The 18277-nt window shown below is 40.7% G+C and overlaps 1 protein-coding gene across 1 annotated transcript; it reads right to left on the minus strand.

Annotated features, from left to right (window-relative positions):
- Positions 1–1593: 1593 nt before the first annotated feature.
- On the minus strand, positions 1594–17176 carry has2 (hyaluronan synthase 2). The gene is made up of 4 exons (XM_059339750.1): positions 17161–17176; positions 5529–6155; positions 2819–2920; positions 1594–2680 (listed from the first exon to the last, which is right to left on the minus strand). Exons 2-4 carry the CDS (start codon positions 6153–6155, stop codon positions 1751–1753), a joined length of 1659 nt encoding a protein of 552 aa, XP_059195733.1. The 5' UTR covers positions 17161–17176; the 3' UTR covers positions 1594–1750.
- Positions 17177–18277: the final 1101 nt, after the last annotated feature.

Consider the following 18277-nt stretch of genomic DNA (forward strand, 5'->3'; position numbering starts at 1 on the left):
ATTCATATAAAAAAAAGAAACAAAAGTCATTGTTTCTGTAAAAATGAAACAGTCACAGCAGCAATGATACACCGTCTCTCTTCTGGTCACATGTTCACCTGGTCACCTGATCTGGTGGAGATTATATCTACCAATCAGTGATCAGTTTGAGATTCTTCACTTTGTAAACGTTGAGAAAAATACTGCATTCACGTCATATGGGAATAACAACGAGACTTGTAAGTGTCCAGACTTCTATGGATGGTGCACCTTTTCACATTGGACACACATCCACCACAGGGATATGATTCATTTGAAACAGCAAATCACTGCACTGCACAGTGCACTACCAATAAGGAGTTTCAATTGTAAATTGATAAGAAGAATATGCTGTATAAGTATCTTCCCATATGACATGAGTGCAACAAAAGAAAGAGAGCAGCTTTTCATTATAAAGCCCTTTCTGCACCCTTTCACTCTTTGTAAATCAATGCTTTAACTCTTCTTAAGAGAGATTCCAAAACACTGGAAAGGTTCACCTAAGCTTTGCCCCCAGAGCTAAGAACTTTAAAGGTGTGGTATAAAATCAACAGATGCAGTATAACTTCTTTCAGAATGTTCTGTTAAGTTTTAACAGTAAAGTGGCTAACCTCACCTGTTCATGACATACACTGTATATTAAGATGGAGGACATGTCATGTCTTCAAAAATGAATGGATACGAGCAATGCCACCTTGCACATTTGGAGCCAGAGTCTGCGCAGTAGTGATTGGCCTCGTATCAAGGCCCCGCCCATTCTCCCAACTCAATTGCGAGTCAATAACAGAGGGTTACACCCAATCATTACGGTGATAGGAATTACCTAAAGTCATCGAATCATCTTTGGGAAAAATGTATCTAAATGTAATTTTTTTCCACATGGCCCATGTTCATCCGCTAACATGGAGTGGTTGGGATTTATAACCTACTCTGAAGCCAGCAACCAGGGTGCGATCGAGATGTTTTGTCTCCACTTTTGTGGAGCTGTCAGGCTGTCCATCTTTATATACAGTCTAGGGGTCATGAGGTCCACACAGACCATCCAGATACTTGCCAATTACAAATTCACCAACTAGAAATTAAATCTAATCCTTTACAGTGGAGTCTGGCAGAGCAGGGCGCTGGTAGTTTCAGTTTGACTTGAAGTTATGAGTTCCCTTAGTTGAGAGCAATATATACATTTGCTTCTCATCAAGGTGTACAAACATTTCTTGGAGACACATTGATGCTCTGGAGGAAAAATATTGTTACTGGTCAAGTTAAACCCCAATGGGTGGAGATAAAAGTCCACAGTTTCTTTGGCTGAGTTGCAAACTTTAGACTGAATCCCAGTGAAAATGACATGGGTAAGAGGTAGCTAATATTACAAAGCCTAGCACTCTTGCTGCCAACTGCAATATATTTAATTTTGCTTTTCTGAGCAATCAAGTTTAGCTAGTAAGTTTACAGTTGCTGATATTCAGCTGAAAATGTAGGTAAGCTAATTAGCTACCATGCTGTTCCAAGATCATGAATGCTATGGTCATGAATGAACTTGAAGAAAAAAGTCGCCACTGCCATTTACATGTTTTTCCATTCAAGTTTGATAAAACCCTGGGTCTTTGCCCATTTTGGTTGAACTCAACCAGTTTTGCCTCCAGAGCTGCTCTGTATCTGCAAAACATTTATGTAACAACATGAGAGTGAAAACCACCCAAAAAGAGAAAGTTCAGTGGTAAATGATGACTGCAAGTCATACATCCAGCACCATATCATAGTGTGGTTCCTTCTTCCTCTTCCCACACTTATTTATGAGCACTGCATACAACGTCAAGAGTATGACCCAGTAACTGGCATACACGACTGCCCCTATGACCAGAACTATCTTTTCTGATTCAGGAAAGGGTTTTCTAGTCTGCAGGATTACTGTGTAGATAATCCCAAAGAAGAGGATGGTGAACCAAACTGATATAGGAATCAGACCAATGAAATTCACCACTATTGTTTTCCTTCCAGAGGTCCCCCATCCAGACTTGTTGATTGTTGCTATTGCAAACATTTTGGCTGGCAACAGGCTTGACATGTACAGTACGGAGTAGAACGACATGAACACCATGACAATGTTACCTCTGAGACAGCTGGCAAATGAAGCCTTGATCAGCGCCACCGCCTGCACAATGAGTAGAAACAACAGAATATTCCAGAGCCTTCCTTGGTAGAAAAGCTGAATTGCAGTTGCGATCAGGAAAAACGGGAAGAATCCCGTGATCACAGCCTCATAAGTCATCCATAGATGGTGTTTGTGGAACCACATGGAGTTGTAAAGCCATTCTCTAAAATATGACTTACTCCATCGAGTCTGTTGATTGAGCCACCGCAGGTATGTAATCGGCGTCTCAGTGAGGCACTTTGATCGAGCAGTATATTTGGTTGCATAGCCAAGGCTTAGAACTCTGTTTGTGAGATGACGATCATCCCCAAAACTGCAGTGGGATCCCATGAAAGTCTGATTGTACCAGTCCTCAAGGAACTCGTGCAGGAGGGAGTTCCGGTACATTCCTAAAGGCCCACTGATGCACTGCACGCAACCAAAGTAGGACTGGCAAGCCCGCTCAATGTTAAAGGCCATCCAGTACCGCACACTGCTCAGGAAGGAGATCCACGACTCGTATTTGTTTAGGATCTAGGGAGTTGACAGGCAAAAGTTAATTTTGGTTTAATTAAAGGGTTGAACATGAAAAAAAAGTAATTCATATGAAATGCACGGTTTGTTTAATTGGTCACTTCCATGGAATGAGAAAAAAATTGTTCCGTAACCAACCTGCACATCTCCTCCAACACCTCCCACCATTGGGTCTTCTTCTAGAACCTTCACCATCTCCACCGATGATGCTGGGTCCAACATAGTGTCAGAGTCACACACCTGAGTAGAACCCACAGAATAAGCAATTCGTTTACTGTGTTTTAAACCTTTTACCAAAGGTCATGTGTAACAGTTCCAGCTTAGAGAGTTTTTCCTTGTCTTAATCAGCCATGAAATATGTGTTTATGATCAATTCACAAATGAACTCTCCCACAATATTTACGAAAGTGATACATTCATTTGTAATTCCGTCTCGTGATTTAGATCAGCTCCAGAATTTAATGGGTTCCTTCTGGGCCCATGCTACACCCTTCCACCAAGTTTCATGAAAATTGGGTCAGTTGTTTTTCTGTTATCCTGGTGACAGACAGACAGACAAACAAACACACAAACACACAAACCACACTGAAAACATAATCCTTGGTGGAGGTAATAACAATGTGGCCACTGGAAAGTCCCCTGCAATGAAGAATAACTGCTTTAAACTAAAACACCACCCAGTATCTTTCAGATCTTCAGCTCTCTCCATTTTCATCTATAAATGGTCATTTTCCTCCCTAACAATATCAGGTGATGAAAACAGATCTAGAGCCCAATCCCCATTAACAGAACACATCTGTTACAGGCCGAGCTTGATGATAGTAAAAAAAAAGCATGCAACACGGTCCCTCCTTTGTTGCAGAGTGCTGGCATGATTACTGGCAGCACTGCACTAACTTCTTTTGAAATCTCTGTTAAACAAAATGTTTCTGGCAGGCTGCACCCAGCTGCAGGTGTTAGACAGCATCATATCCGAGCTTTTTTTTTTCAAAGCTTGAAGTCTGCCTTTTGTGTAATAAAATGTATTAAAATAATTTTAATATTGAGGTATAATGAGCTTGTTCAGTTTTATTCATTGCTCAAGATGTCTTTATGAAACACCACCAGCTGAATAATGCAGAACAAATATGACGTGAGGACACTTTGTGTTTTGGCCAAACTATGGAAGTTACATTGTTTCATATTTCACATACTGGGTACTGGATAAAAACAGGTTTCCTGGCACATCATCAGCTTGTGTGTTGCCAAGCTTGGCATTGGGGTTAATGTTTTTAGCTCCTGTTATTATTTTTTTTCTGCGCCACCACACACTATTAGCATTACCAGACTGTATTAGCCCATTTAAAATGGCTTTTCCAAAAATATATAGTTAAAGTTCCATTAACATACACCAAGATTATTATTGTTAAACTTATTTTCACCAGTATTTATTTAATTCTAAAATAGCTTTTATTCCAACAGAAATGTCGTTAAACCTGACCAGCAAACAGAAGCATATGAAATATAACCTTTCTTTGACACAGTTTTGGGCCCTGACTCTAAATACTACTCATGTAGATGATGTAACACTGAGCTCTGTGAAACAGATCTGTTATTAGACATAAGCTACTGCTGCCCTTCTTCACGCTACACTTCACAACACGATGCACACAGCCACCGTTAGTCTAAAAGCAACACAAAAGACTCTTTGTGGACCCCATGTTTGGTTTGGCAGAGCCCCCCTCACCCTCTCCAGCCATCTCTTTCTCCATCTCTCTTCCCTTTCTTTCTATCTTCAGCCCACACTGATGTCAGCTGTCCTCGTCTTACCTGTGTGTGTGTGTGTGTGTGTGTGTGTGTGTGTGTGTGTCTATAAAGATACACACACAGGCACAGCCACTGAATATTTCATCTCTTATATAATGGTGTCTAATTTGCACTAGTGACACTCTTCATTATCTTACTTCCTTTTGTCTCTCTTACCATTTCTTGTGCATTTATTCTAGTCGTTTGTACTATGCACGCTTTCCCCATTTCACCATTCTTTTATTATTCTAAAAAATACCTATGTTAAAGGGATAGATCATGTTTTTGATCCAAATTTGAATTAAGGTTGTATGACGCACTTTTCCATAATCAGTGTATTACCTACAGTAGATGGCGGTAGACATGCCCCCAGTTTGTAGAAGCAGACAGAAGTACCAGCACAGAAGCTAAGCAATGTACTGCTGTGGCCGGGGGTAGCGGCAAAATGTATTTTGGCCACCTAAAAAAAGGCTCACCTAAAATTTGGGCTATAATGTTTCATTGCTTTACCTCACCATGAGAAATTGTGCTGCTCCATTCTCTCTTCAATTATTAGCAAAAGCAATAATTTTACCTTGCAGAAAAAGGGAGTTGCTGCTCTACTGCTGCCTCAGTTGATTAGTTTGTTTGCTTTATTGTGTGACTTTGGTGAACCCGTTAAAACACCATAGTCACTCAATAACACAAACACACTGAATGATCAAGGCACCAATAGAATCAGCAACTCACTTGTTCTGCAAGGTAAAGTTGCAATTTTTGTCAGTGGTGTCTGGTGGCGATGACGTCAGCACAGAATAACAAAACGTAAATTTAAACAGGGCTGTCTCACGGCAAGGTAAAGAAGCAAAAATATTGTAAATATAGCAAACGCCTCATATTCATTTTGATTATTTCTAAAATTATTTTTCTGCTGCCCCCATCCATAACAGTACATTGTTTAGCTTCCATGTACTCCTGCCTGCTTCTCCAAACTGGGAGCATACTGATTATGGATAAGTATCTCATACAACCATGCTTCAGAAACTCTTTCCCTTCATATCCATTTCTAGTTTGACTGACTTACCTGCACATAGTCCATGCTCCTCCCCAGTGCTTTGAAGGCTGTGTACATGACCTCTCTCTTCCCTCCCCACTTCTGCATGATGCACACACACTTGTTGTTCAGCACCAGCCTGGAAACCTGCTGAAGGCTCTCAGCATAGCTCTCATCTGTCTCCTCCGGCCCTCTGCTGTGATAGTTACTCCGCCACACGTAAGTGGCCGACTTGTCCCATCCCATTATCTCTTTAAAAATCTCCATCATGTACAAGTCATCTGTTGCATTCCCGTCTATCACCATGATCACTTTGATCCCCGGGTATGTCAGCCTCTTTACCGACACCAGGCACTTCCTCAGGTAGTTTGGGTCCTCTTGATATGCTGCGATGCACAACGCCAGGGATTTATTCAGTTTGATGGGCGTCTCTAGTGACCGCCGCATGTTTCTGTGTTCTAAAAGCGCAAAGAGGCTCTGGATGATTAGGTGGACGACCAAGATGGCACCGTACAGGCCGAAGGATAGGTGATTGCGGGCTGTGGTGAAGAACTGGTAGCCCATGATGTAGGCCGTGGAGATGCCAACCAGGAGGGACACGCCAAACATAGTGGTCCCAAATATCCGCAGATAGGTGAGGACTCTCTGACACCTCATCTAGGGACAAAATGTGGAGACAAGGATTACACTAAGTCAAAGTAATACAACAATTATTGTATTTTAGAGTATTTATTACAAGCCAAATGCCATGGGATGAAGTCATTGAGGTCATTGTTCAAGTATAAAGTACTCTGCAACTACAAACGTACAAGCAAAATTGGGATGTTGTCTCAAATGTAAATAAACCCTGTGTAGGTGGGTTTTAAGAGGTTTATTTTTAAACTGAAAAACTTTTTTTCATAAATATAAACTCTGAATTCTGAATTTGATGCATACTTTTTTCACAGCGACCAAACATTTTTATGGAATATGGGTTGTAAAATAACACTCGGCATACAAAGAAAACATTGACTTCGATGCCTGCAGTAGAATTTATTAAGTTTTAAGAAGATACAACGTGAAAAGTGCTTATTCATAGCTGATCAGCATATTCTTCTCGGGCACACACAACCTTGTTTTATTGCAACAAACCCAGGCATAGAGAGCAGTAAAGTTTCTCCCCTTTTTTTACTCCCTTCTTCCCCCTCTGCCTCACTCTACCCCTCCCCAAAATCCTTGTCTAAATGTCAGACAGTTGTGAGTAGCCGATTGTTCCAACTCTCCTTTAGTGTGGGTGGGCGCACATTACAAGACCTAATTAACCAACAAGCTGGCTGCCCCTGCCAAATGTCCGAGTGCATTCTAAATACCTGGGGGAAACTATTATGATTTATTTATTTTTTTCGTCTGTGTTGTAAAGAAGGAGTTCAAAATGATTTTCAGACAAGGAACTCTGGTCTAGACCATGAAAGATCATTGTGTGTTTTAATGTGGGGGCCAGTGAAGAACATTCCCTGCTCTTGTGTCTAAAACACTGAGTGACACAAGCACCACTGCACAAAATCTTCTGCTTAGAATCCTAAAGTTTGCTTCCAGCCCTCATTATGTTGCTACCGCCATCTGTTTGGCAGAGCAGCAGAGACCCACTCAGCGTGGCTCAGCTCGGCTCAACGCAGAGCGGACCACCCTGTGATGTCATCTGTTTATATCTCCGTGGGAAGAAGAAGACAAGAGCTTTTTAGATTTTCTAATGCTGCACGTGTGCTCCTTCCCCTCTGTGACTCCCAATAAAAAGTACAAGAAGAGCACATGACTTCTAGGACTGAATAGATACAAAGATAAAGGTGCACACTTAAGAGAGGAAGGCTATGACATTCTATTGCTTTAAATATTATGAAGATCATGCCAGTTTGCCTCACATACAGAAAAGATTGATGATTGATTGATGGTTTGACCTTTGACCTCAAAGTATGTTTTTTTAGTCACTGAGTCAGCACAGCGCCCCCTTGTGGGACATCATTTTAACACCTTGGGCTGTGAAACCAACATTTTAAACTAAATTTATTTTTGATGCCACTGCATTTAATGTGCCTTAAAAATAATTTGCATTATTGCTTATTTCATCGTGATATATGATTGTATGCAAATTACACAAGTAAGTTTAGTCAAGCAAAGCAAGACATGTAAATCAGGAAAGCAGTAAAGTCATCAAAAGAAGAGTACACAGAGCCCAGCAGTGTTTGTGATTTGGCAAGAGCTCTTCACACCACACCTAAACACACAAGACAGATGGAGGAAGGGAGAGAGCAATGGGCCGAGTTAAAAAGAGAAAGAATTGTAAAGACAGAAGGGGAGAGGGGCAGAGAGAGTGTAAGAAAAAAGAAAGTGAGTAAAAGCGGTCAACACTAAGTAGAAAATAAGAAGATATCTACATAGACGGTAAGAAAGAAAACAAGCAAGAGACACTGAGATAGGAGCAGAAGAAGAGAGAGGGGCTAAGCTGAGAGAGAGGAATATGCACACACACCCCTTGGCTCAGACATAATGCCTTGTTCATTTGATCGTTGGATGAGAAGGCCACAACCAGTGTAGCAGGCCTCCTCTGGCACGTGGCAGGGCTCTTAACGTCAGACGCTCATTTACAAGACCCCTGACACACACACCACACACACATACACACATGCACACAAATGCACGTATAAAAGCTTATTACACCAGGGAGGAGAGTGTGTGTGTGTGTGTGTGTGTGTCTGTAAAAATACACATTTTTAATTGCGTTAAGCTGAGAGTGCCTTTCACCTTAGACCTCCTTTAGTTTGTGCACATATGTGTGTGCGATAGTTTACAACTATATAAGGTAGTGTAGAACAAACTCTTTCACCCTGTCTCCCTGCAACAACTTTGAATGAACTCGGCCTGCTGAGAAGGAAATTTATTTCACCATAACCATTTGATTTGTGAATGTTTGGATTAGAGATTATATTGTAAATATATTTGATATTAGCAGAGGAAGTCATCATAATTCTGTTGATACACCTCCATGACCAGGGCATGACTAACACATTCTCACCAACTGAGAATTTTCAGTTTCCAATTCATCTAGCCTGCATTTCTTTGGGCTGTAGCAAGATATCTGAGAACTTGGAGGAGGGAGAACATGCACACTTTACACAGTGTTTTTTGACTGCTTGTTTATTTATGATCTGTACTTTATTGACATGAAGTGCTTGCTCTAGTGAAAAGGTTTGTGGGTAAAGTACAAAACCAAACTGTTTAATTCAATTCAAGTAATAATTCACAGATGTAAAGCTCTTTCCTCATTTAAACCAAGCTACAACCTCTGTGCCTGAAAATAAGTCAGATTGTATTAAAGTCAATGAGAAAATGACCCTACCTCTCATTTGATTTATTACCTCAGTAAATGTTTTCCTAATGAGCTTGTGGCCTGCTGTCAATTTGTGAATTATGGTCCCATTTAAAGAGTAAAATAGACAGTGAAGCAGGCAATGCTTTTGAGAGCGCTAGCTTGTGATTGACATTGTGTTTTCATCTTAGAGCTTTAACCCTTTTTAAAGTGAGTTTTCAGTTTATGGAAATTAATTTTCTATGCTTTACGCATACGAGCATGTTCATTGTTCGGTTGTACTAAAAGACACTCTAATAAGTTGTCTATTCATTCTTAATTACAGATGCACCATGCGAACCTAGCAAGCTAGCTAGCACTAGCATTAGCTGGTGACTCAGCAACCTCCTACCCAGCTCCACCCTCTCATCCAAATATGGTCATTTCTGGCTACAAAAACCAAGATGGCAACTACTTAGTTATCCACAAACCAATGGATGATGTCATGGTGGCTATACAGCTGTGTTGCAAACCAACAGAATGCTGTCAAACGGTGATTTAGTCAAAAGACACAGCTCTCACATTGCCATTTGTGAGGATGATCAGCTCTTTATCTTATACATGGGCGTGTGATCCAATGTAAAGGTCAAAACTAACAATTAGCTCAGACTGCAGGAATATTAACTGCAGACAAAGAGAAAAAGTCATGATGGTCATCCATACTTGGCCCCAGCCCCAGAGACATAAAGCCTCTAATCAGAGTATCTATGACAGTGAAGGTGTCATTGACACATGTGGATGTTGTCACTTTGGAATAGTGCATATCTGCGTGTGTGTCGCTATGCGCATTTGAGCTGATGGTGTAATTTGCACATGTGAATGATATCACCCCATCCTTCTGTTTGTTTTTGTATCTTGGCATATGTGTGTGATAGAAAACCATCACTCTGTGTGTGTGTCCAACCTTATGGTGACCTTGGGTTGGATGCTTTAGCAGTCCCACAAACGTCATTAACAGTCTCTTGGGTAAAAATTGGCTCCGTCTCAGGGATAATTTTACAAAAATCTTTAGTATGGAGAGTAGATGTTAGGTTAGCAGCAGGATTAACTTTTGAATGAATGAATGAGTTTTCAGTGGTGTGGCCTCCATTTGGCTATGTCCAACTTTACAGTCTATTTCCTTCTGAAATTTAACAGTAAAAAAGAAACAAGCGTTGCACCAGGAATGGCAGCAGTCTTGATGTTTAGAACAGTGTCCATGGGGTGAAGGTAACTGCTTTGAATGCTTGAACAAGTTGGGAAAACATTTAAGTTCCCAGGCACCATTGAGCAAGGCACTGAACCCTCCAGCTGTAACAGAAACTAAATCCTTCTCACTGATGCTTTCTCACTGAAGAGCAGAAGATCCCTGGAGACTATAAAAATCATAAGTGATGTGTGTTTCAGTCATTTGAGCTTTTGGATCTGAGTTGATAACCTTTTAAAACATGAATAGACCTGCTTATAACTTTCATACTGCACAAACGTTAACTATACATTATGTACTGTTATGCACAGTATAGTGTTCAACTAATTTATAGCATGTTACCATATGTACAAACATTTATTACAACAGTCTTTACTGTGAATGTACATACTTCAAACATTTGTTCATTTATGTTTAACATCTGTCCAATGTGTAAGGCATAACTGCCAATGAGTTGTGTGGTTACTGACAAACAAGACTAAGAGTCCTGATGGAATTACCACAAATGTGAACCTCATGGTGGTGCTAGAGGGGATGTGGAGGGACCACCAAAGTCAGTACGATTCAGTGTCTGGGAACTATGAATGTGTGAACAAAATCTTGGAGATATTTTACTGGTTAAATTGGATGAAACATCTAGTTTTCAAAGCCGGATTCCATAAACCAGTGACGTCACTGTGATAACGTCCATTTCTATTATACAGTCTATGTTCTGGATCAAAGTGGTCAACTGACCAACAGTCAGAATACCATCCATAACAGAGAAAAGCTAATTATCTGTATCATGCAGCTATCTAAAAATGATGCTATAATGAATGTGTTGACCTTAAGCGACATAGAATTTGGGCTGGGTATCTAAAAAAGTTGCAAGTATCAATACCAGTACCCTTAAAGTGATACCACTAGGGCACTTCGTCTTTTTTTCTACTTCATTTGAGCCCATCATATGAATGGAATTTCATCCAAATGTTTTTTTACACAAATACATCGTACATTGAACTGCCATCTCCATCAAGGAGGGGATGCAGCGGCTGCAGCAGTGGGACATTCAAACATTAAATGAAAGAATGATTGCTGTGATTGGCTGCCAGCAAAAGCATACATTTTTCTTGATCTGGGTACAAAAAAGGATTGAATGCAGGTATCATTTGACTGGAAAAGATTCAATACTACTTTATACTGGGTTATTTTGATTGATACCTTTAAGGTATCAAGTGGCAATACCCAGCCCTAGTTAGAATACAACATTCTTCATGGGAATATACAACAGGTATTCGTCTTCTATTCATCTCCTGAAATGTTCATATATAATTGTTCGTGTCAAACGTTTGACATTGAATTGGGTTTCGCACTCATATTAGTGTTCCTAGTCCACAGTGAACTTTTTTACCCATTAGGTCCTTTAATATCATTAAAATTATGATTTAGTATAGTCATGAGAATCACCACATGCTGTAATAACTCATGTGTATGTTACGCAACAGTAGATATATGTCACATATACTGTATATGTGGTTTGACTTGGTAAATGTGAATGCCATTAAGTCTCGCCGCAGCTGCTAAACGCTGGCCATGTGCACATGTGTGCATGTGCATGTGCAAAAATGTGAGCTAAGCATAATATGTAGTGTGTGCATTTAGTCAGTGTGTGTACATGCACACAGGAAGAAATGTGTGTGTGTGAATGTATGTATATGTGCACTGCAGAGAGGAAGAGATGATTCGACTAAACTCACAAGAGAGCAGTGGAATCCCTGACAGCAGGGTCCCACTTCCAAGGCCTGTGACGGGACGTAAAATATAACAAGGCTCGCCAGACTCCGTGCCTGTGTCTTTATACACTAAGTAATATATGTGTATGTGAATTTGTGTGTGTGTTACTGTATGCTCTGCACAGGCAGTATAAATCTGAAGCAGAGCCAAAAAAGACAGCTTGCTGGTCTGTGTGGAGCTGAGATAACATAAAGCTTACATCTTTATATTATTGTGACTCAGCAGTCACTAGCTAGAAGTGTAACATTCATAAATCAGCGCCTCTGGCCAGATGAGTGGTATTCACGTAAAACTTTAATGTTGCTCTGAAGAGTGAGCCAGCTCACACCTGTGGCTGGTATGCTTTGAGCTTTAATAGAACGGACAAAGGACTAATATTCAATAAACTGAGGACATAGTTATGACAATGGCTTTATCTTTACAAATCTACAATACAAACAGGCTAATGAAGATATATTAGTGTTGATGCATTGAAGTAATTGCTGGACAAAGTCTATGCTATCAGTAAGACAGTATTGGAAAACCAGGCCAGCTGAAGTCATACACACCTTTGAAATCTCAAATGCATGATGTCCTGCCAACAGAAAATGCACATGTGCAAAAATGGAGAGATGCAAAGTCTGGAACATGAACAAGCAATGCACATAGGGAGAGTGTGCATGTGTATGTGGGCTGGGCAGGGCTGGAAAGGCCAGGATGCATTTTAAAAGCATTAAATGTGGAGATGGCCCTCGTGACGGTTGTAGCAGGATGCAGTGAAAGGCTCACATGTTCCTAAGAAGATGATGAGACAGAGGAGAGGGAGTGGCTGGGAAAGACTCAAGTGTTGGCTGCGAAACACACTTGAAACACTCAAGTTGTCACTTCCTCCCTGCTTTCTTGAACTACTTTCTAATGTACGGTCTACCAGAAATGTGTTATTTTTATGGTTTATAAGAAAAAAAATCAAACCTTAGAAAAATGAGTCTCAAAAGATAATATAAATTCATATATTACAAATTTATGGGTTTTAGGAAAGCAACATTCTCAGGTTCTGAAAAGTGATGCCAATGTGGAAGTGCCTTCAAACGACATTATATCTAATGGCAAACAGGAGACGCCTCCACTTTTGCAAAAAGAAGTCAGTTTGTATTAAAGTCGTTAGGAAAATGACCCCACTTGATTTATTTACAAATAATGATTGCCTCTTGATAAACCAAGCTAGCTAACACTAGCCCGAGCGTCATTCCATTCTGTTCTGCACATGAAAAAAAAGCAAGATGGCGATGGCCAAATTGCTGAACGTGAGGCTTCAAAATCAGAGCCCACAAACCAATGGGTGATGTCACGATGACTTTGTCCACTATTTATACACAGTCTATGGTTTTAGGTCACTGAAAACAGAGCTTTTGCATACCTCTGTCGAGTATCGACATCTAGAAAGGGAAAACAGAGTTTTAGACACTACTTTAACTTATCTTGCATTGCTGTAAAAGTGCATTTTCCATGCTGCACTGTTTAAGACTCTAGCATATATGAAACGTCACTCCAACTGAACTGAAAGGTCATGTGAGTGTTCAAAGGTGCCGATAGGAAGTAGCTGACCCTTCTCACTCCTCCCCTTCCTCCTCCTCTTCTTTCTTCCTCTAATAAACCCACCATGTGGTCACAGTGCATTGTTGTTATGGGAGCATGGCATTATAAGAACCAGAACTAAACAGTAACACCACCCACTGTGCTACACTGCACTACTCTAACATGATTGAAATCAGGTGGACAGGGCCACAACTGGCAAAGGTATGATGTTACAACATAACATGGGAGTTGACTTTTACATTCCCATTCTCCAACGCTGTCTTTTTATTTCCTCAACTTCTGTATGCCATTAGAATCAGGTGCGATAGGACTCAAATTGGCAACGGCACAAAGGTTACAACATCTGAGTAGACTGTTTTGAATTACTCTACATCGGTTTCTTTATTGTGCGTCATCTCATTCTTTTACGACTTATTAGGTTGCATCATTTAAAAAAAAAAATCAATTTGAAAGTGAAGGTGCATGGTGAAGCTGTAGTTCATTATTCAATAAAATGTTGTGGTAAAACCATTCTCAATGTCAAAACCAAACTATGTTTGGTTTCTTGGCATGTTCTCCTTCCTTTGACTCATCCCTGTGGCTCTCTCTTTTTCTGTGAATGAGCAGATTGGATTGTACTATGGAGAGGGTGTTAGAGGCAGATGGAGGAAAAAATTGAGTACCACGGTATTCAGTAAGAAAAGAGAGAAAGTGGGTTGGATGAAAATAAGTTAGTGAGAGAGGGAGGGATGGTAGACACCAAAAGAAGGAGGGGGGAAAAGACTGGAGGCATGGTGGTGGACTTGGCTCAGTTCACTGCCAGCTGAGGCACTGGACTTACGCCACTATGGCAGGCTCCAAGAGTTTCAGCCAAATTACATATGTGACTCAGTCTAGAAAGCCTCCCTATACAGCCACTACACTGTCTGGTAATTTGCATGGATTTCTTATCTATATAATGCATTTTCACAAAGACTTTCACAAAAAACCCCCGTTACGTTTAGTTTTTCCTAGGTCTGAATGCCAGAAGAAAATAGCTCTAAAAAGTTTAAATTGTTTCTCATTTTATAACAGCCTGTGTCTCATCCATTGAGCCAACACTTTCACTTATCTGACTTCAGACAGATATCAGCAGTGCCTGAAAATAACTGGCTTCCTCCCTACATGGAAGAAAATTCTATTCAAGCCCTCTGTATTATCAGTTTATAGATAACATAAGAGCGAGATCGAGGAGCCGTCTAAGTGGCTGAATGAAAAGATAGATGGAGATATTAAAGGGATAAGAAAGGATGTGATTATGATATACCACTAAAATGTCTGACCTTTAGTTGTCTGACCTCTTCCACAAGATGTACCAGTAGGTAAGACATCAGAAATTGAAAAAGTCCAGAAGCTAACTATATCTGCCATGCAGCTACTGAAACACAGCTTACTTCATACAGCTCCTGGGTTACTTCACGGTATACCGTAACTCTTGGACCTATGCATTAACATTGGCATCAGCCCTCCCTGTGAGACCCTGTGACTCACTATGAGGTAGTGGGATCTAACTCAGAACCTTGCTGACTTTCAATATTTCACTTTTACTGGTTGGCTTCACTGCTATTTTAGCAAGGGAACCTGGAAAAAAACTGTGGCATACCTCATCTATTCTACAAATGTAAAATAGATGAGGTAGGTGATGGTGTTGTGTGTTCGGGAGGGGCTGCACATACTGTATGCACTCTGTCCCTAACTTCAGTAGTTGGCAGCCCAAAGGCCCTATACACTGAAGATCCCCTGCTGTGAGCAGTAATGGCACGTGAGACTTGTTGTGAGCCCTAATGGACACCAGCCATGGAATGTCTTCCTCTGCTAAGCAGTAAACTGCTTGGTGCACTGAAGTACATCCTGTAGCAATGATGAGTCTACAGTGAACAGCATGTCTGACTCACCTATAGAAGAGTGCAAAAAAGGGACTTTTCTTCCTCTTTTGGGATCACCAACTATTATAGGCAATCTTCATTGCTGCACATATGAATTAAATCTCTATTTAAGTCCTTAGTGTTCCACTAGCAGGCACCCGAAATGGATTGCCTTCCTCACTGTACACTGAGCCAAATGCTCAGCAGAGAAACTCCCTCGGGGGCTGCTATTATGGACAGTAAGTTGGTATTAGTCTGGATACATGTGTGCATTCACAGGGTCCACACATGCACTGATTATACAAAGAACTTGTGTCCTAAAACTCCATGCATTTTAAAATAATAATTGCTGATTGCTGTGGTAGCTACTGTAAAAGTTTCCCCAGAGGTACAGTAATACTGGACATATTTCTCTAAAATTAGCAGCTAATGTGAAAAAGTCTATTGTTTCTACTTCGATAAGCCAAGATATTGTGCATAAACTGCATCCATGGTTCACATAGTGTTAAAAAAGCAGGCATATCTGAGTTCCTACACAGTAGGGGGGCAAGGGGACCCTGCAATGATGAATTAATACTGACAGGAGACAAAAATGTACAGGTTGGTACCACCAGGGTTCCAGCTTGCACTACAATGCATCATGGACTTTATTAACCAGGTCGGTAGGAAGTGGATTCCCCATGTAGGATAGAAACTATGTTCTGTACATCATTAGATTGATGCCAGGAATGCCTTGCCATCCAACTCACAGATGGACATTCCTTGTGTGGGCTTTATAAGAGTGAACATCGGTATCTGTGCACTGAGAGTTCAGTGTAGGCGGGTGGAGGGAGAGACTATGGCAAAAGAGTGTGACAGATGTTCATTTGCATTTGTGTATAATGTGCAGCCGTGGGTTAGTGAGGAAGTTATAACGCCAACAGCAAGCAAGAAATGTGCAAACATTATTTCTTAAGGTCACTGTGTTCTGGAGACTACTGCATGAGCTGTCAGTCAAGTTTTCACGCATCTGCACAAGAAGACAAGATCAGTCTGGAGCTTAGAGGTGCTGAATGAACATATCAGGCTGCCACCACTATACAGCCACTCCGATTACATTATCATAAACAGTTACTTTTTTAAAACAAAATTCTGAAACTTGAAAGGCATTCAGGATTCACGTGTGCGCAAATAGCGGTCTTTTACATTTGGCATCAAATTACGCGCTCCAACCAGGAGTCACGCTGAACGTGTCCAAATCCAGCATTCCCATTGGCTCACAGACCTCAAAGAATGACGTACGCTTTGCGACGTCATTCATTTATTTTATTCTCAGGCTGATGATTAACTGGCAAAGGTATGATTGAAAGACTAGTCTGGGCGGATATGTTTCGCACATTTCCACATCTGGCACTGCTGGGCAGAGTGTAATGAATGTAATGCAGATTTTCGTGCCAAATTAAACTTTTGTGACACATTTTTTTTCAGTTTTAATGTAATGTCATTTTAATACATAAGGTAATATATAGAGGAACGCAATTCCTTTTCAATTGGAAAAAAATCCAGAAATTATATCCGCATTTTACGCACGACTTGTGACAAAACTCACTATTGTAGTGACAGCTGGCATGCCCCCAAACTTAAAGCCTCACACCCTTTATTGAGCTCAAATATCGGACATAATGTTTATTATTTAAATTGTGAAAGAAACTTCTCTATGTAGCGCATCCTCTAAATGAATTAAAATTAAAGTCTGGAGCATCAACATGCCAAAAAATAATATTTAAATGCAGTTCATAAACATTATGGTCTCTGATGAAACATTTCTCATTGTCTGTTAAGAAGCTGCAGACTCACCAGACCAAATGATCACTGGCCGCCTACCTTGAAGCAGCTGCTGTCCTCTCTGTTCGTCCTTGAGAAAGGATGCGGTCAGCTCCGGCGGCTCTGGTACCGCTCCACAGGGAGAAAAAGTATCGAGAAAGTTTCAAAGGACACTTGTGTGGTAATGATTCTCATGAATCCGCTGACATTGATCCTCATTCATAAGAAGGAAAAAAATAAGCTTCACGCACTTTCCCCTAAGTTTGTTCAGCTGGATGCTCAAAAATATTCACGACTGCTTGTCTCCTCTAGTTTCTAACAGTCTGTCTGCAGTCATTAACTATGCACCGCATGCTTCTTGAGTGTACAAACATCATGTCAGTCAACTTTGGCATCATTCATGTAAAAAAATATAAATAAAAAATACACTATGCAAAAATGATAAATATTTATCTCCATCAACTTCTGACAGTTTCATTCATATTTTAAAAGTTTTTAAAACGCCATTAACTCTGGCAGTCATACTCTTAAATACTCATGCTTTTAAAAAAAAAGGTTTCCAGCAATGACTAATAATAAAATATGAGTCAGATCTGTGTATCTGTGCTGTCTTAAGGGGCATGCAGGTAATATTTCTATAGTTTCTCCAAGCATCCAGGTTACACAGAGCGCAGAGAAGTGGCCAGAAGTCTCTGTGCTGCTGTCTAATTCCTTCCAGACGGCTGTGTGTGTGGAGCCTCCTTTACGGCTTCCTCGGCTCCCAAACCCCTTTTACCGGGCTACAACAGATTGGCGTGTTGTTTTAATAAGAGGGGATGGTTAGGGGGGTATGAGGAGGAGCGAGAGAGAGAGAGGAGAAGAGAGAGAGAGAGAGAGAGAGAGAGAGAGAGAGAGAGAGAGAGACTCACTCATTCATTCTGAGGTAGCGTCACCAGAGAGAGGGAGAGAGTGTCCATTCCCCCATTCAAACCCAAACCTGAGCGCAGAGGATTATAGCATGTTCCTGAGAGGCAGTTAAACCTGCACGTTTTGTCTTTAATCACCCCTATACTCTGTGTGGAAACTGGCACAGCTCATCTTTAATTACCTCTATAGCTTACATAGTGTGAAAACTGGCAGAGTTCAAAGTTGACTGTTGAGCTTTAGAGTGAGCCAGTGTAAATTGCCACTGACAGTG

This window comes from Centropristis striata, chromosome 8, assembly GCF_030273125.1.
Source record: "Centropristis striata isolate RG_2023a ecotype Rhode Island chromosome 8, C.striata_1.0, whole genome shotgun sequence".
NCBI classification, from domain to species: domain Eukaryota; kingdom Metazoa; phylum Chordata; class Actinopteri; order Perciformes; family Serranidae; genus Centropristis; species Centropristis striata.